The sequence below is a fragment of the Oryza sativa genome, chromosome 6, assembly GCF_034140825.1.
Source record: "Oryza sativa Japonica Group chromosome 6, ASM3414082v1".
Classification (NCBI taxonomy): Eukaryota; Viridiplantae; Streptophyta; class Magnoliopsida; order Poales; family Poaceae; genus Oryza; species Oryza sativa.
Window position 1 is genome coordinate 2,702,889 of NC_089040.1, and position 18,452 is coordinate 2,721,340.

The 18,452-nt window shown below is 40.6% G+C and overlaps 3 protein-coding genes and 3 long non-coding RNA genes across 11 annotated transcripts; 2 read left to right on the forward strand and 4 right to left on the reverse strand.

The window, feature by feature from the left end:
• Positions 1-397: 397 nt before the first annotated feature.
• Positions 398-2,196, reverse strand: LOC136357059 (uncharacterized). Its single transcript, XR_010742095.1, has 3 exons — positions 2,069-2,196; positions 1,905-1,961; positions 398-861 (listed from the first exon to the last, which is right to left on the reverse strand). It is a non-coding gene; the product is annotated as an uncharacterized lncRNA (long non-coding RNA).
• Positions 2,096-4,547, forward strand: LOC4340135 (GDSL esterase/lipase APG). The gene is made up of 5 exons (XM_015788473.3): positions 2,096-2,670; positions 2,773-2,903; positions 3,383-3,616; positions 3,738-3,993; positions 4,094-4,547. The coding sequence occupies exons 1-5, from the start codon at positions 2,406-2,408 to the stop codon at positions 4,288-4,290; spliced, it is 1,083 nt and encodes a 360-aa protein (XP_015643959.1). The 5' UTR covers positions 2,096-2,405; the 3' UTR covers positions 4,291-4,547.
• Positions 4,548-5,257: 710 nt separating this feature from the next.
• On the reverse strand, positions 5,258-6,265 carry LOC136357058 (uncharacterized). Its single transcript, XR_010742094.1, has 3 exons — positions 6,123-6,265; positions 5,495-5,613; positions 5,258-5,396 (listed from the first exon to the last, which is right to left on the reverse strand). It is a non-coding gene; the product is annotated as an uncharacterized lncRNA (long non-coding RNA).
• A 1,393-nt stretch (positions 6,266-7,658) lies between these two features.
• Positions 7,659-10,465, reverse strand: LOC107278192 (uncharacterized). Its single transcript, XM_015788474.3, has 5 exons — positions 10,161-10,465; positions 9,854-10,043; positions 9,490-9,685; positions 8,358-8,565; positions 7,659-7,796 (listed from the first exon to the last, which is right to left on the reverse strand). The coding sequence occupies exons 1-4, from the start codon at positions 10,392-10,394 to the stop codon at positions 8,358-8,360; spliced, it is 828 nt and encodes a 275-aa protein (XP_015643960.1). The 5' UTR covers positions 10,395-10,465; the 3' UTR covers positions 7,659-7,796.
• Positions 10,466-11,021: 556 nt separating this feature from the next.
• Positions 11,022-13,066, reverse strand: LOC136357060 (uncharacterized). The gene is made up of 2 exons (XR_010742096.1): positions 12,816-13,066; positions 11,022-11,479 (listed from the first exon to the last, which is right to left on the reverse strand). It is a non-coding gene; the product is annotated as an uncharacterized lncRNA (long non-coding RNA).
• Positions 13,067-13,419: 353 nt separating this feature from the next.
• Positions 13,420-17,702, forward strand: NAP1;1 (nucleosome assembly protein 1-1). Of its 6 annotated transcripts, none has more exons than NM_001421084.1 (12): positions 13,420-13,604; positions 13,683-13,726; positions 13,844-13,939; positions 15,670-15,762; positions 15,861-15,951; positions 16,028-16,089; positions 16,165-16,349; positions 16,433-16,610; positions 16,704-16,747; positions 16,851-17,046; positions 17,139-17,156; positions 17,250-17,645. In NM_001421084.1, exons 1-12 carry the CDS (start codon positions 13,538-13,540, stop codon positions 17,310-17,312), a joined length of 1,137 nt encoding a protein of 378 aa, NP_001408013.1. In that variant the 5' UTR covers positions 13,420-13,537; the 3' UTR covers positions 17,313-17,645. The 6 variants fall into 6 exon arrangements, with proteins under 6 accessions (NP_001408013.1, NP_001408012.1, XP_015644391.1 ...); NM_001421083.1 differs by having other exon boundaries at positions 15,861-15,936; XM_015788905.3 differs by having other exon boundaries at positions 13,422-13,604; positions 17,235-17,702.
• Positions 17,703-18,452: the final 750 nt, after the last annotated feature.

Below are 18,452 nucleotides of genomic sequence, written 5' to 3' on the forward strand. Positions count from 1 at the left end.
GCACGGACTCGCTCGCTGGTAATGCGAGACCGACCGGTCTCGCTATTTCATCCCGGGAGACCGCGCGGTTTCACCGCGCGACACCGTGCGGTCTCGCGCCATCATGCGAGATCGTCCATATCGTCACGTTTACGTTATTTTTACACAATGTTTGTGTTAAACCGGCGGTATAATTCTGCCAAAAAAATTATAATATTTTTGAGAAAAAACCAAATCAACAGTATATTTTCAAATTTAATTCGTGGAATGTGTGGCTAGAAAGAAATAAAATAACTTTCAGGCAAATGGAACGACCTGAATTACGCACGGTGATGCAGGACATTGGGCAGTGCGAGCTCGCGCTACTAGTTTAACCTAGCTGTTGTTAGCCATCCCAATTCAAAGTGCAATATGTAAGTTTTTTTTTAAATCCCCCTCTCAAGCTTTGGATCTCTGTCATGAAGCTTACACTGTAGTATGTACTATCTCCATATTTTAATATATGACACCGTTGATTTTTTGTCCAACGTTTGACCATTCGTCTTATTAAAAAATTTATGTAATTATTATTTATTTTATTGTGATTTGGTTTATCATCAAATGTTCTTTAAGCATGACATAAATATTTTCATATTTGCACAAAAATCTTGAATAAAACGAATGGTCAAACGTTGGTCGAAAAGTCAACGGCGTCATACATTAAAATACGGAGGGTGTAGTTTTTTCACCCTTTACTTAAATATCCAGCCTCTGCCGTCTTCCTTCTTTTTTAATCCCCTGCCTCGCCATCGCATCGCACACCCTCGATTGCGCACGATTCGATCGTCTTCCTCAGGGCGGGTCCTCGTTGGATCCGTGTGTGCAGTAGTTCTTCCTTTCCCCCTAATGCAAAGAATTTTCTTCTTTTTTATTAACATTAAAAAAAGAATATAACTAAAAGAATTGGCAATATTTTTTTTTTAACTTTTGAAAGAGGAAGGTGTTTCAATTAGATGGATTTCAGAATAAATTATTTTTCCACAATTCCTTTGAGCAAATATATCTTTTTTTTCCTAATATAATGTAACTAATCTGTCTGCATCATATCGATCTTCTTTTTTTTTTGACTAAACATATCGATCTTCTTATCTTAATTATTTTTAGTTGTAATCAATGCACACTAGCTAGTAATCACTAATCAGTGACATATTTTTTTTTCCTGAGAGATTTCACATGATCTGTCTGAACATGCAATTTCTTTTGCTTGCCTGTGTCAGGCTGATGAGAAAACAAGCTTGTGCCAGAAACTGAAGCAGACCAACAAGTGAACTGTTTTTTCACTGTTCCTGATGTGTTGATTTGATCCACTTGGGTAGTGTTGATCTGTGTCCTGAACAGCTAACCAACAACTGCGAAGATATCGATGGGGTTACAACTTGTGTGTGTGTGTGTTTTAAGGGAGTACCATCAAAGACTCGAAGGACTGGAAGTCTGGAACTATGACCTGCCTCAACCGCAATGCATGTGTATCAGCAGGTGGTTAATCGTCACGTCTTCCTGTCCAGGTTTTGTGTGGTTAAAGGATGTTATCCGCTGTCCAACAACGGGTTCAGTTAGCAAGTGCCAACCAGACAACCATTTGTGCTCAAATATCCGAACAAGCCTGGAAGTAAATATCCCCTATAGTTTTTAAGTATTTGATCCTATTTAGTTTTTGAACATACGTTTGCGCATTCATGTTATTTAAAAATAAATTTTATGTAAAGATGAAAAGCATAAGACATGTTAAAAGTATTTTTAAATAATCAAATAAATCAAAACAAAATAGATGATAACTACATATTTTTTAAAACAAGACGAATGATGAGATATATGTTTAGAATTCAAAAGCATCAACCATTAAAAACCAAAACCAAACATTAGAAACCAAAACCGAATATCCTTACCTGAGATTGCAGGGTACAAGTAGCGACTCGCACCTGCTGAATGCTGACTGCAGTTCCCTGCGTAGTGAAAAGCATAGAGACAGAGATGATTATTGTATCGCTATCAGCACTGTTTTATTTGGTAGTACAAGGGCCGTGGGTTGCGAGTATGAATTCTGGGTCACCATTAAGCAGTTGACAGTTGGGTGTCACAGTGCAACCGTGCATTTAACTGCACAAATCGATGAGTGGTACAATTAAACAGCCGTCGTGTCGGCACAGGTAGCTCGCACCATCTTAAATGTTGGGTTTCCTACGAAAAATACAACAAAATCTCTCGCATCATACTCCCTCCGTTTCACAATGAATGTGGAAAATGCTAGAATGACTTACATTGTGAAACGGAGGAAGTATTATGGTATATTACCACTTTTAGTCTTATATAAGTGTGCTTGGTTACGTGCCATCCACAGCTAAGCTAAAGCTACCTAGCTAATAGGATACACTGATTAGGAGAACAATATGGCACAACTGAGGCTTACGCTGCTGGCTATGTCTTTGCTGATACTCTCGCCGGCGATGGACGGCGGCGGTGGCGGCACCGTCCAGGCGCAGATCGTGCCGGCGGCGATCTCGTTCGGTGACTCGACCGTCGACGTTGGCAACAACAACTACCTGCCTGGTGCCGTCTTCAAGGCCAACTACGTGCCTTATGGGGTGAACTTCGGCAGCCGCCGTAAGCCGACAGGGAGGTTCTCCGACGGCAAGATCGTCACCGACATCACCGGTTGTTAACTTCACACACGAGTACACATAGACCATAGTTACCTGCATGCTATTTTTGCAAAGTTGCAATTATATATTTTGGTTAAAAAATGATATGATGCAGCTGAAACGCTTGGCTTTGAGAGCTATGCACCACCGTACCTTAGCCCGCAGGCGAAGGGGGATAACCTTCTCCTTGGCGCCAACTTTGCCTCCGCGGCGTCCAGCTACCATGACGACACGGCCGCCATGTATGTGAGTACATAAATAACTTGTCCCAGCAAGCTACACATAAATAGATACTTTTTTTTTAGTGAAACATAAAGCTACATATATAGATAGAGAGCTACAAGTGTTTACTTAATTAGTTTAACTTATTAGCTACTTCCTCCGTACTCATAAAGCTCGTAAAGGAAGTCGTTCAGGATAATGTTTAAGTCAAACATTGGGAATATATAAATTATGAATAACTCTCAAGTTGTTGAGTTTGAAAATATAAAAATTATATGAATATATTTGTCTTGAAAAATACTTTCATAAAAGTATACATATATCACTTTTTAATAAATATTTTTATAGAAACAATAAGTCAAAGTTGTGTTTTGCAGACCGTGTCGCTCGTGTCGTTGTCCAAAACGACTTCCTTTACGAATATGGAGGGAGTACAAGCTAAGGTTCCTATTTTTGGTGAGGTGACAAATGACAAATGGTCAAATGCATACCTTTCTTTGTAGGATGCAATTACTTTGACGCAGCAGCTCAAGTACTACAAGGAGTACCAGTCCAAGCTTGCGGCGTTGATCGGCCAGAAGAATGCCACCGCCATCCTGTCCGACGCGCTGTATATCGTCAGCACAGGGACCGGCGATTTCATCCAGAACTACTACCACAACGCCTCGTTGTCGAGCCGCTACAACGTCAACAGTTACTGCGATCTCCTCATCAGCATCTTCTCCGGCTTCGCCAACGTCAGTACGCTGCCACCGCCTTCATCGTCTCAGCTTCTCTACAACTGCATGCGTTGCACCGGCATTCTGGCAGCGAGCTGTGTGCATGGACTTGTGACGATAGCTTGTGCTGTGGGTGCAGGAGTTGTATAGGTTGGGGGCGCGGCGGATTGGTGTCACGTCTCTGCCGCCGCTGGGCTGTCTGCCTGCCACAATCAGGCTGTATGGCAAGGGCCGCAGCGGGTGCGTGGAGAGGCTCAACGGCGATGCTGAGACCTTCAACAACAAGCTGAACATCACTGTCGAAGCGCTGGCGAAGAAGCATTCCGACCTCAAGATCGCCATCTTCGACATCTACACACCGCTCCGAAACATGTCCGAGTCACCTGCATCGCAAGGTAATAGAAACAAGGTCAAGTGATCGGATGGTCGTAAGATTGATAATTGATGAGAGTTCATCATGAGTGTTGATCACACATTCAATTAAAAAATGATTAGGCTTCTTGGAGGCGAGGAAGACTTGCTGCCAGACAGGGACAAGGAAGACGAGGGTCTACCTCTGCAACCCGGCGACGGCGGGGTTGTGCCGCAACGCCAGCGACTTCGTGTACTTCGACGGTGTGCACCCTTCAGAGGCGGCCAATCTTGTCATCGCCGAGTCCACGATATTGGCAGGGATAAGCCTAGTTACCTAACTCACTCGGTCTGACTCTGAACTACCATGGCAGGTGCATGAAGGCGCTACAGTTCATCATCAATTAGTTTCGAAGGTTGTGTTGTGTTTTCAACCTAAGAAAAAGTGTTCTCCAGTGATCCATTCGCATATACAAACAATATAGTTTGTTTCTATAAATATGTGCGTCAGTCTCCTACTGACCTGCATAACTGCAAGTTAAATCCAACTTAAAACATGTCATCCAACTAAGTATGAATGACGAACAGTGTTACTCTACTCTTTTTTTTCTTCTTCATTTTTATTAAGATTTTTTCCTACCCAGACTAGCAGCTCTCAGAACATGCTGTAATGATCTTAACAGAAAAGAAGTCAAATCGTTTGCCAATTAAGGAGATGGTTATAATGCTTTAAGTAGTTCAGGAGCAAGAGCAAATGTTATAAATAGAATAGTGTACCAGCCGGTTTTCCGAAGCACGTAGTTGACCCGACAATTTTGATTCTTGGCCGCACTTTGTTTGGTTGACACATTAAATAAAAGTTAAACAGAGCGCAAAGCTGTATATCACCAATCGCCCATAAGATAACTATTCCAGCTTCTCCGCCAAAGATATCCATCCAATCCACCACCAAATCCCATGAAATGAACTGATGTGCGCATACATCAGGGCCAGCAGCTGAAATTGATCCTCACGTCTTTAACAAAAACCGATCTATGCCTTAGAAATTTCTCAAACTAACAAGGAAAAAAAGCGTACCTGCAAATCATCTGCTGGTGCTTCTGGAATGGATTTAATCCCAATTAACATGAAAAATTGAGCACCTGACAGTAGCAAAAGGTCAAAGGAAAACTATGTTTTGGGAGAGATTCATTACCCATCAACAGAAGCATTGCAACCTTCAAGTTAGTAAGCGCTTCAGACAGCTTGAGGAGCTATCCGGAATGCTGTTCTCTGCACAGTGCACATCTCCACCATGTGAAACCAGGTCAAGAAGAGATCACACTATTTTGATCCTTTGCTTTTCAATCTTCACGCACGGATCAACACAGCAATACTGGTACAGTCGTCCAGAGCAGATGATGTGGGGAACCCATCATCATGCAGTAAGTACAAGAATGACCAGCCACTGGAAACATTTTTTAAGAGATTTAATCCTTCATGGCATGTATACCATCAGTGAAATAATAATTGTCAATAAGAAAGCAGCAATTTTCCCTTGCACACCGTGAACAACAACCCAAGCACTAGCTTGTCCAGAATCCAGAATGGTCAAGCCATCAATATTGATCTCGATCTTCCTAAGAGTTGGTTGTCATTTCATCCACGAGGTGATGTCCCAAAGGCTAAAAAGTATGTGCAGCACACCATATTCAATAATGCAACATCCATTAAAGGTCCTATTATTTGAACTGGACACAGATCGAGAACCAATGTAGTAACCCCACGACAGTGTGGCAATTATAGTCATCAAGAGTACCAGACATGGTACAAAAGCAGAAATTTTATTAGATTTCTCCGATTAACACATCATATAAAAATGACTTAGACCTAAATATAATATCCAGCAGCCATCCACGTTTTTAGTTCATGATATTTAACTTCATTAAATAAAGTAGTGCTCACAAACTAGCCACATTACGACAAAGAGAAAATGACAGCAGAAACTTATATAGTTATATTTGCATTTTGCAATTTAAGGTGGTATGAGTAGTAGTTTTCTTGACCGACCGCCCTAGTATGTTCCACAGTTGCTATTTTACACTATCTAGAACCAGCAGATATTACTTTACATTATCGAGTACTAAGAGTAATCAGAATTTGTTGTAGTGCTTGCAAAAAAAATAAGACCTACCACCATTCAGGGAGGAAATGGTCAAAAGCCCATATATCCAACTTGACAGCCAAAAGGAGAACACATTCCGCAGTTACATCAAATCATATCTGAACGCATTCAATGTGCATGCCTGCATTATGTGCCCTGCTATATGAGTTAGGAGGTGCCATCAGTACTTAAGGTAAAAACCAAGGACAGTTTTATTCATCAATGATGTAGCCCCTGTGGTTGGGGCCACTGAGCCCAGCATCCAACAACCTTTTTGCTCCTGTTCTTCTTGTTGCACTTGTCAGTTGTAATAAATTCTTCTGGCGTTCTTTGCCGGCCGGGCAAAAGAGTTTGTTCATTTCTGCCCGGGCAAAAGAGCCTATGTTCTAAAATGAAACTTCTTGTTCATACGAAGGATGATGTCTTCAAATGCCTCAAAGCCATCAAAACTTTGCCCTTTCTTATTCCAGTTCAGCAACCTATCATGAAGATCAACCAGAAAATCTCTTTGACTTGCCTCATCCAGCACTTCAAGCAATGAATATAAACATTTGAGCAAGTATGGGTTTGTCTTGCTTTTGAGTTGACTGACAAAATGATCGCATATATCTTCACGTTCAAAGATCACTGCAGACATATTGATAATAAGGTCAAGCCACCTGAAGACGAGAGATGCACCAGCTGAAGCCCATGTTTCAGTAAAACCTTTGCAACTAGCTGAAAAACTATCATTACAGATATGATCTTTTGTTTTTCTCTGCACCTCATTTGACTCCAGAACCTGTCCAGTGCTTGAGTAGTGCAGAAGCATATCGCAGTCCTGATCATTAACAAAACTAGAGGACACGAGCAATATTCCTAAAGGAATCCATAAATGCAGAAAATTAAAGTGTATAGGAAGGTCTGATAGTTCTTCATCTTGCACTTGACTATTAGCAGTTTTGCTACAGAACTTCACACAGCGATCATCAAATTCTTTAATCAGGGAACTGACAGGGTTGGTTGACAAATGTAGCTTCTCTGTATCCCCCACTGTCGGTATTCTTAGTTTCCTCCTATGATTTACAGTACTAGTATGGTGGACATGGCTAGGGCCCTTTTTGTTGTTCCTGGCCCAAGAATGTGATAACTCCAAAATATTCCCAGCCAAAATCTGGCGTTGATCTTCATTAGAGGGGCATAACACCCAAGAAAGGTACATGGCTGCCCTGTGAGCAAGATTGACATCTCGAATTGATTCAGAAATTATTTCCATGGATAATGCTTCTGATAAATAGCCGTGTGAACCTTCCCGATGAAAAAGCAAAGCAGTTGCAAAATTGAACCAAAGAGGGAAATTCACAATCATCGACCTGCAGCATGCCAGCACCACAATTGTAAGCTTAGCGCTGCACAAAATGCTAAAAATCCTTGTAGTCATGTTTGTTTGTTGAACAAGCGTACCAAGAAGAATTGTATTTTACTGATCCCTTAGATGCATGTGATTGTGAGTCAATATATGAGGTTAGATCCACAAATTTTCTACAAGATAGAGGCCCAGTTAGTATTGCAAGCAAGTCAACATGTTGGTGTGGGAAGTAATCATATGAAAAGGGAAGTTTCTGCCCCAGTTCCATGGATATTCCCCATGCCATTGGCTCAAAAAGTACATCTAATACTGATGACACAACTGCAGTTTGAAGTTCTAGAACAGCACCCAGACCCCTGCATTAATAAATGATATACAATAATATAATATATGTAAAAGAATAAATAAATATGTAACACAAAAACAAGCTCAGGATGTTACATATAGTTCATTGGCAAAAGCAACCAAATATACAGAATCATGTAAATTTAACATCATTAATAGGGCAATCTATACGATACTAGCAGCATTCAGACCATTAAGGAAGGCAACGAAACATAAAATATTCAAGATTCTTGTTATTTTTACTACCAGAGGTATGAAGTTGAGGAAGGAACTGCTAATTGAATTTAATAACAAATAATAGAATTTGTGCATGCATTTACTTATTTTCAGGTATTTCCAAGCCAAGCCCTGAAGAGATCATTGGTGTATTGGTGGTAGTCATCTCAAAATTTGTTTAGTCATTTTTGACATCTCTAAAATGAGCTTTCACTTCGCTCACTATAAGATCGATACACACCATCTTTAAATCATAACAGACTAAATATGCTTGGATAAACTGACTGACAGAGGCACAAAAGACTGAGTCAAAGCAAAGTATAAAACATTTACTAAGAATGTTTTCAAGTGCGTACTTACGTCACAAGAAACCAAGTATGAAATAATGATCTCATCTCCATAAAAGTAAGTGGTGAACAAACCAAACATATTACAAGCACACGCCATGCCATCCGATCATGCAACTCTTTTCTGAGACAAAGCAAGGGCCTTCTAATTGCTTCCTGTAGTAGTGCTGAAAATTCATGTTTTAGAGTCGATGGATCAATATGCCATAAAAGGATCCTACCACAAAAAGAAGACACTATGTTAATATATAAGATATATATATATAGAAGAAGTAGCAGGAAGATTTCAAAGGTAACAGAACAAAATAAATTACCGCTTTCATAAAGAATAAATATAACAGATTTATATTTATGCCTGGTTGTTTTTATACAGTGATGCATGTACCCTGCAACAAATGGTCTCCCTGGTTGTTTGCTGCTGTGTTTGGGTACCCTGCTGGGTAAAGTTTTACTTCTGTTCCAAATGCTAGATGTTTAGTTAACTAGAAAATGCTTCACTATTATGGCAATTGGATGGCATTGTCAAATAACAGTGAAAGCCTCTTTGTTTTTGGTTTTTTTTTTGGTAGCTTTTATGCTTTAACTTCTGTATTGTACTCTGTAGCTGTGCATCTTTTCCAGTAAAGGAAAAGAGGGAGTGTATTCGCTTCTCTGTCTCCAAAAATATATATATAAAAGATTATGTAAAAATTAAAACCGCCAATAAGTTTGAAGGGAGAGAGGACAAAACAAAGGTGATTGTATTGTATAAGCTGAACAAATCACTAACTTTTGAGAAGTTTCCAAAAACTTCTGAAGTACCATTTTACTTTAGCATTTATTTCCATGTTGCTACAACATGCTTGCGGCCAAGCAATTTTTCATATTCCTACAGGCTACAACATGCTCGCGGCCAAGAAATTGCACGTATTCAAACACATTGGGGGACAGTACAACATCAATACATTCTGAATTTATGATTCCTTACATCCTTCTGTAATTAACAAATACACGACTGCTAGGCTTTATTAACTCGCGTGATTTTCTCAAGGCGGCACGGTGGCAAGGTACACACCTGAAAACTATATGTCGACATGATAAATCCATATGTAACTGACACATTTTTACCTCAGGGGGATTGTGTAATCATTACGACTTTTACCTCAGGGGGATCGTGTAATCATTAGGAAGCACTTGATAAGTTGGATGCCTCGTTAACACTGAAGAAATGGTCCCCATATCACAGGTACTATCTTCATCTTCTCTATAGTACGGCAAAGGAAAGAGACACAGGTAACGAGGGGATAACAATGCCGCTTTCACAACTGCATACAAGAGATCATAGGAGTGGTCTGCGACTGCACAAGAAGGAACACAAACGATCAAAAATTAACTCGCTAAGACAATAAACTGAACATCATTTCGCAGTCAGAGGGTCACACACATGACTTTCCTAAGGTGGCACACCACATTGCAATTTGCAAATAGTTGGATGCTACAAATACAGAAACAAAACCACATCTCACCATCAGGATCCCCCAGTTTCTCCAGGAGGGCAGCGCACGAGTGGACCAGCTCACGGCAATCCCCTGGAGCGACGGAGCTCCCGACAGTGAGCATCTCGGCGCCATCGATATGATCCACTCGACACGACACCGACGCAGAGAGCGCGGAGACGGTGGTGCGGACAAGGCAATCGACGCGAGCCCTATCCACCTGCGCCACACCACACCACACCACTCCATCCCAATCAGCACAACCGCACGAGGGTTACCAGAAGACCATGGAAACCGCAGCAATGGGAGAAGGAGAGAGACTAAACTAAGTCGTTACCTCCATTGGATCGAAGCACATGAGGGAGAGCACCGCGTCGAGAACCCTAGTCCCGGACGAGGAGGAGGAGGAGGCGCCGCCGCCGTGGGGGTTGAGGGCGGCCGCGAGGGAGGAGACGGAGGCGGCGAGGGAGTCACCGGAGCGGCCGCCTCCGGGAGGGGGGTGACTGCGGCGGCGGGCTAGGTCGGCGAGGAGGCGGGCGATGGCTTCGAGGGGAGAGGGAGGCGACGCCATTTTTGGGGTTTGGTTTGGGCGGCGGAGAGGCGGAGACTGGAGGGGGAACGGCGAGAGACTGGGTGGTGGGTGACTGCCGCTGCCGCCGGCGAGAAGAGAAAACGGAAGCCTGCAAATGCAATTGGGCCATAGGCGAATTCTCTTTTAGGCCCATAAGGAGGTCCAGTAATATAAAAAGGCCCAGTGTTTCGTTTTGCAAAACTTACCCCCAAAAATTGGAAATTTTCGTTTGCGAAGTACAAGGAAAGTTATATAGTAGTAGAACCAGAAGTGAAGTTGTTGTATTATCTGCTACCCCCAACATATTTTTTGCGGGACAGTTTAATTCACTGAAGTAACTTTTAAGGGCATGTTATTTTGGAATGCATGAATTTTACAGGATATTCACCCAACAATTCAGTTCCCATGAAATTCCTCCAAAAAAAAAATCCTGTGTTCCAAAGGATTTCTAAAACTTCTCCATTCTAGAGGATGGCCCATGTTCCATAGGATGTCTAAAAACACCTCCATAGAACTCAGGATAATCATCCATTATAAACACCGTTATGGTCAGCTTCATAGAACCTGTGGGCCTATTATCAGAGAAACTATTGGACGTTATCATATCATCAACAACAGTAGGGGAAGTACACATTATTGTCATGCTTATTCTCAAGTTTTTTTTTAAAAAAAACACCATGATCATAACTTTCTCATGTAAGCTGAAAGTTGATCATCTAGTTGCTTATTATGACATCATTTCAATGACATCATTTCAGATGTCGCAATTAGCTTATACAACTCTTCAGCGATGGTGGAAGTGCAATTCAGGAAAAAAAAATATTAAGCTCTGGAGAGGCATTTCCATACAGGGTTTCTCCACTAAGTAAGGCACATATCATTTTGTTTCAGTCTTCGGATTATCTTTGTTTGTGTCTTTGCTAGATACAGCAGCTGTTGCTGCAGCTGTCATTGCTGCAGCCGCTGCACCAACCTTCGCACCTCCTGCAGCTTTCATCGCCGCACCAATCTTCGCAAATGCTGCTACCCCACCAACTAGGGCAGCACGCAAAGCAACCATTGGTCTCACCTCCATGGTATTGTTCCTGAAGCGATTAACAAAAAAACAAGAGCAAATATGGAACAAATTAAGTGAAAATGCGACCCTTATGAATTAGATTTAGAGAAAGTTATATGTGAGGATTTATTTTCCTATTCCCCAACAATTACTTCAAATGATTAAGGAAAATAGTAATGACTGTGAAACCAATAGGACTAGAACATTTTTTTTTAAATGAACCAGGCGCATATCTCCACATTCAATATCATTTTAGTTTAAAACGAACCAGGCTAGCATATTTCCATATTCAATACCATGTTTGTTTCTTCGCGTATCCACACACAACTCATAAGCTCTTAAGCATTTTATCCCATGTATGGCCAGCTGAACTCACAGGAATCACTCAAAGAGAATAAAGGATTGAATGCATTTCCTGGCTAAATAGCAAAGCTAGACAATGATACTTCAATGGAATAATTCCTTGGGAGTAAACACGTAAATGAGAAACTTCAGAACAGATTAATTGCAAGTGTTGCCCTCTGAAATAGATTTGGAGAAAGTGACATATGAATTATGTTTTATTCTTCAGCAATTACTTAAAAGTTTAAAATGATCAAGGGAAATGTCGAAATGACAATGGCTGTAAAACATATGGATTAAGAGGAAGTTGTTAGTTATATATGTGATGTTTTATGTTCTTTAGCAATTACTTAAGAATGACCACAGATAATTGGCATTGTTGTAAAAACAGAACATTTTCACTAGAAAAGAGTTCTCTTTTCATTGTCGTGTTGATTTTTTTCCATCTATATTCAAAAAAATATATTCAAACGTCCAGCTACAAGTAGATAACTGCAAAAGCCAGTGGATAGCTGCTGCAAGGCCAAAACTCGGATGAATGTCTAGAGACAAAAAAAATTAAGCAAGTTACCGCTTAAAAGAATAATTAACTGAGCTAACACTTAAAGAAAATAAAAACTGAACACAATTTCTTGGATAATGCTCATGTTACTGATATAAAGGGTATTAACTGGTAAGACTAAATGCATTGGGAATACAAGAGGATGGACTACAGGTCTGCTAGTAGTGACAAACTGAGAAAGAAAAAATACTCCTTGGAGGAAGAAGGATGAACAGGATAGAACTAAAGCAATCAGTTGAAATTATAATTCATGTTTGCTACATAAAATCGTTTAAACTCGTTTATTCATGACGCCCTATGTGAAATTAGCAAGATTGGGTTTTGCTCCTCGGTCAAGATTCCACGCCGAACTACTTAAATCTCCTACATTGCCAGCCAATTTCTCCTATTTTCTTTAGCTATCCAACTTCCTAAGAACATCTAACACCATTAGAACAGAACAAACCAAAAGAAAACTCACCGAACAAATCCGAGCAAGCTTAAGGTTTGTCACCAGAAGAAACAGACCAATCCACGCCCAGATTGGTAGATCTCCCCTCGCAGCACAAGTCCAGTAGAACGTAGGAGGAGAACTGAGACTACGAGAGAGGCAGTGCTTCGCCGGAAGGAGGTCACCGTGGAGGGAAGGAGGCGCGGTCGCCGGAGAGAGCACAAGCCAATCGCCGCCGCCGCCGCCGCGAGCTGGAGATGACGAGGAGGAATGGAACCAGTGGATCCGAATCCTCCGCTGCTCATGCTGTAGCAGACGATCCGAGCCACTGCTCCACGATCCAACGGCTGGGACTGATGCCACGTGGCGATTCAGGACGAGCGGCCCACTCAAAGTTGGGCCGGAACGGGGACAGACGCTCGCGTGCAGCCCACATTAAGGTTGGGCCGAAACGGGGAGTGCGGCTCATTTCAGGAGAGCCCTTCATCTTTCGAAGTTTTAAATCTAAGCCCACGTCAGGGAGAGGTACTTTCCTGGAAGTATTATCAGGGAAACCCGGGGGTGTAAACGAAAAGAGAGTCACGGACATCTCGCGCGAGAGATGCTTCTTATACCCAAAGGAGGCTAGGGTTTAGTGGCTTCCCCTTTCTCTCTCTCTCTCTCTCTCTCTCCCTTCGCTTTCTCTCTTCCTTCCTAGGGCTTCCCCTCCTCGGCGGCGCATCGCATAGGCGGCGGACGAAGAGCTCCCGGCGATGGGCGGCGACAAGGAGAACCTCGACCTCTCCGACCTCAACGCCTCGCTGCCCGCCGCCGCCGCCGGTAAGCTCACGCGCTCGCGGGGTCTTATCCTGTCGTCTCCTTTATTTGTTTCCTGATCGATCCGTGTTTTGGCCGCAGCTCTCAGCGCCGAGGACCGCGCCGGCCTCGTCAATGCCCTGAAGGTGAGACGATTTGGATCGATTTTGAGGCGCTATTCGATTCGGGAGCGGGGGGCGTGGTTGGTTGATTTTTGGTACCTGTTAGTTTTTCTCATCCCGTGTGGTCTGATTCGGTTGCAGGATAAGCTGCAGAGCTTGGCGGGTCAGCACACGGACGTGCTTGAGGCGCTCTCCCCCAATGTCAGGAAGCGTGTCGAATATTTGAGGGAGATCCAGGTGGGCATGGAATTTCCTTGCCACTAATTTTCCCGTTTCTAATGTGAATACTTTGCCAGATGTTGTTGTGTTAGAATATTATAATCAATGGTATAGCTGTTAGATTTAGCTTCTGGTAGGCACTGATTTGTAAGGATCTCATTAGTCAGCCTTATCTGTACTGCTGCTTTTTTATTAGTGCTCCTTAATTTTGTAATGACTAGAAAAAACACCCATGCTTTGCTATGGATAAAAGAAAGTATATTATAATATGTAATAGATATTAAAACATTGTCAAATATGTTAGTATCACTTGTTTACTTGTTTGAACCGAATATTTGGACTATTCCATAATATCAAAAGATATCAGGAGCCAATTTGTGGTGGGTGGCAGATTCACTGGCACCACCACTAGGGACTTTTAAAGGAGTATAGATTCTGTAAAGAAAAATAGTTTTAGCCAAAAAAAAGTTCTGAGCATTACGTATATGTAATATTCATGTTAAGGAAGGAGCTAGATGATGGTAATCAGGCTTTATTATGTCTGTCAGGTGTCGAATATTTATCTCTGGCCTATTCAAAGATGTTCAATAGTCACCATTTGTTTGGTTGTGGTAGTAGCTGATGGGTAACATCAGAATGACCTGTTCATCATCTTGGAGGATATCAATATGCTTTATCTATGCTGTAAAATTTTATCTCTTTAAATTTATGGAACTTCTGTTGGATATGACAATAATTCAAGAGTGATGTTGATCATGGAATTCTCCTTTTGAATTGAATAAGTAAAGATATTCCTTATAAGGGGTCATATTGGTAGAACAGTAGGATTGGGATTAGGATATGGTTTAGGCTTATCCCAGCTATCTTCCTTTCACCAAGTCCTCCTTCCTAACCCTCCATCTCTATCCCACTTCTACCATGAAATCCAAACAACCTATTCATACTTTTTGTGTGTTGAACTTCCCTTTGGTCTAGTAAGGGAATAAAGGGCACTAGATCTTTTTAATGAGAAGGGAAAGTAGGTCAGGTAGTCAAATATGAACATAATATCTGCTGTTAGACGTCTATGCAGGGTAGTTGTCTATTGTTATATGCCACTATGAAGGTCTTTACAGCTTTATATGGTATATACAGACTTAATGCTGCTATGACTATTACCTATTGTACGGGGATTTAGTCTTGGAATTTGATATGTGAACTCTCACATGACCTAAGCAACAAGCTTTGATATATCATTCAAATCTCTATGTTGAAACAGAGAAAGCACCTAATGCAATGTCATCCCCTCAGGGAGGAGACTGGTCCAAGTTTTTATGTTTTATAGTCTTGGAAAGAGTATGGATAATGTTTATGTAGTAGTATGCTTTAGAACCATAGACATTTTGCCTGTCAACTATTGGATAATGTGATTTAAACTTTATTTGCTTTCTGTGTTAGCTTCTTGGTAGTTGGTACTGCTTTGATTCATCCGTTACTAAAATTGGGTAGTTCCAGGCATGCTGCTTTATTCCTGGCCTTCCATTTCCCTGTTTTTATTTTTGTGCAGTCAAAGCTGTGACCTGTTTCTTCTATTTGTATTTTATTCTGCATCTGCCATATTCATGATGAATTGCTCGAGAAAGTTTTGTTTCATACCATTTCCAGCATAATGGACCAAATTCGAACAGTGCTCTACATAAAATTCACATCTAAACCATGTGTTGTAATTGCTTCAAAGATCCAACTTTTTCTTCACTATACTAATCCAGGGCCAGCATGATGAAATCGAGTTAAAATTCTTTGAAGAGAGAGCTGCGCTTGAAGCGAAGTACCAGAAGCTTTATGAACCCTTGTACACAAAGGTATACTTGTTCTTTATGTTAAATATGTGAACAGTATTCCTTTTGTTATTTTCTTTTGTGACAGTTACTGAACCCCTGCCCCTTTTCCTGTTTTCCAGAGGTATAACATAGTAAATGGAGTTGTTGAGGTTGATGGTGGAAATGACGAACCAGCCAGTGAAAATGCTGCTGAGGGTAAAGATGCAGATGGTACCAAATCAAGTTTAATTTTATCTGTTGGTGAATGTTTCACATTCTGATTTATGATTAAACCATTTTTTTTCAGCTAAAGGAGTCCCAGATTTTTGGCTTACTGCTATGAAAACAAATGAAGTGCTTTCTGAGGAGGTATAGTATGGTTTACTTTTGTGTTGTTTTTTAGGTGCATTGCAGTAATTGTTGATTGTGTTATTGCTTTATTAGATCCAAGAGCGTGACGAGCCTGCTTTGAAATATCTGAAAGATATCAAGTGGGCTAGAATTGACGATCCTAAGGGTTTCAAGCTGGATTTTTTCTTTGATACGAACCCTTTCTTCAAGAACTCTGTCCTAACAAAAACGTACCACATGGTTGATGAAGATGAACCAATTTTGGAGAAAGCAATTGGGTAAGTTGTTTCATCCTCTGTTGAAACCTGTAACTGCACGTGTTGTTAAAACTAACCATGTTGGCATGTTATGTGCACTGCAGGACTGAAATTGAGTGGTATCCTGGTAAAAACCTGACACAGAAGATTCTAAAAAAGAAACCCAAGAAAGGTTCAAAGAATGCAAAGCCTATTACCAAAACTGAAGTCTGTGAGAGCTTCTTCAACTTTTTCAGTCCCCCGCAAGTACCCGATGATGATGAGGACATTGATGAAGACACTGTATGTTCTATTTTGATATTTGACATGCATTTGTTCAATGATATCATATTTGGTGTGCTTTGGTAGTAAACTTGTTCCTTCAATTTATGATAGGCTGATGAGCTTCAGGGTCAAATGGAACATGATTATGACATTGGGTAAGTACTAGTCATTGCCTGCCACATACTAATGTTCTATCCGTCATGTTGATAAGCTCTTATGGCTATTCTGATGATATTTTTGGTCGGAAATTACTTATAGGACCACCATAAGGGATAAGATCATCCCACATGCTGTTTCCTGGTTTACTGGTGAGGCTGTGCAAGCCGAGGATTTTGACGATATGGAGGATGATGAAGAAGATGATGAAGACGATGATGAAGATGAGGAGGAGGAAGAAGAGGATGAGGATGAAGACGAAGACGATGAGGAAGAAAAAAGCAAGCCAAAGAAGAAGGTAACTTCACTATGTCATAGAACCTATTTCTGTAGCATCATTCTCCTATTTAGCCAGTTTCTAATACATTGCTTTTTTGATTGTCTGGACAGTCGGCAGGCAAACCGAAGGTACATGCTTTACACCAACCTTAAACGACTTGACATCAATTTTCCTTGCTTCGAGTGTTATAATCTTATAGCTCATAGTACATTCTCCACCAGCTACCATCGAAGGGCGGGGCACAAGGAGGTGCTGATCAACCAGCAGATTGCAAGCAGCAGTAGAACTGTTGTGGTTCACAGCGCCACGTGAGCTGTTTGTTATTTTGTTGATGCAGTATTTTGCGTTGAACTGCCCAGGAAATTATTGGTTGGTTGTGCACGGGTGAGGTTTCGTTGCTGGTATATGTTACCCGTGGTTTTATTGGCGAAGTTGTGAGGCCTGTCTGGAACATCTATATTAGAGTATTATTATGTTTTAGTTATATGTAATCGGTTTATTAAGTTTGTGTAATTATCTGGAATCTGCCGGTGGAACTTTTACTAGTATTCATTTGAGCCTTATGGAAAAAAAATGAAATATGTCTTATGGAAAAAATTGAAATGTGTCATTGATCCAGCGAAGAGTACCTTTGTGTCATTTCTGGATTCCTAATGGAATCCAAGTTTATCGTACTGACTACTGAGAAAGTGAAGTTTTTTGGTAGTTGGGCTGATCATGGTCAAATAAATCGATGGACACTGAACGTCAAAGTTTGATCTGTATGGTCCATACTGATGATTAAAGTTGATCTGCAGAGCACGAAGTATTTATTTGGTACAAAAAGAACCTGAAAGTAAGTTAACAATCCTGAAGCGACTGCACGACCAGTCGAGGACCACTTAGGCCAACCAGAAATACCTGTGCTAACAAAAAGATGGTTTAAGATGATTAATTTTAATTAAAATCACAAACTGAAGGGTCATTTCGATCGCACCGAAACTGTAAGGTTCAAAAATAGACAAAATTTTGCCAGAACTGGGTTTGTTCGGTTAGAGGAACTTCAATCCGTATAGAAATAAGAAAAATAAAAGAATATGAATGTACACACATTAATTCGAAGAAATTCTCTAAGAGGTATGAGTGGATTGAAATTTTCTATATTTTCTACTCTCACCGTTTCATATTATAAATCGTTTTGGTTTTTTTTCTAGTCAAACTTTTTTAATTTTATCAAATTTATAAAAAAATATATTCATTTCTAAAATAAAATAAACATATAATTAAAATATATTCAATGCTAATTTTGAAGCAAATACGATGTTTTAGATGTTGCTATTTTTTATATAAATTTGATCAGAGTTTTAAAAAAAGTTTAACTAGAAAAAGAGTTAAAACAACTTATATAATATAAAACGAAAGGAGTATCTACCGCTTGTAAAAAA

Excerpts from the sequence above, each read along its gene's own strand:
- LOC4340135 (XM_015788473.3), top strand. The coding sequence starts at position 2,406 with ATGGCACAACTGAGGCTTACGCTGCTGGCTATGTCTTTGCTGATACTC. Across the intron at positions 2,671-2,772 it reads GATCGTCACCGACATCACCG|CTGAAACGCTTGGCTTTGAG; the intron begins GTTGTTAACTTC and ends GATATGATGCAG. Across the intron at positions 2,904-3,382 it reads ACGACACGGCCGCCATGTAT|GATGCAATTACTTTGACGCA; the intron begins GTGAGTACATAA and ends CTTTCTTTGTAG.
- LOC107278192 (XM_015788474.3), bottom strand. The coding sequence starts at position 10,394 with ATGGCGTCGCCTCCCTCTCCCCTCGAAGCCATCGCCCGCCTCCTCGCC. Across the intron at positions 10,044-10,160 it reads TGTGCTTCGATCCAATGGAG|GTGGATAGGGCTCGCGTCGA; the intron begins GTAACGACTTAG and ends GGTGTGGCGCAG. Across the intron at positions 9,686-9,853 it reads GAAACTGGGGGATCCTGATG|TCGCAGACCACTCCTATGAT; the intron begins GTGAGATGTGGT and ends CTTCTTGTGCAG.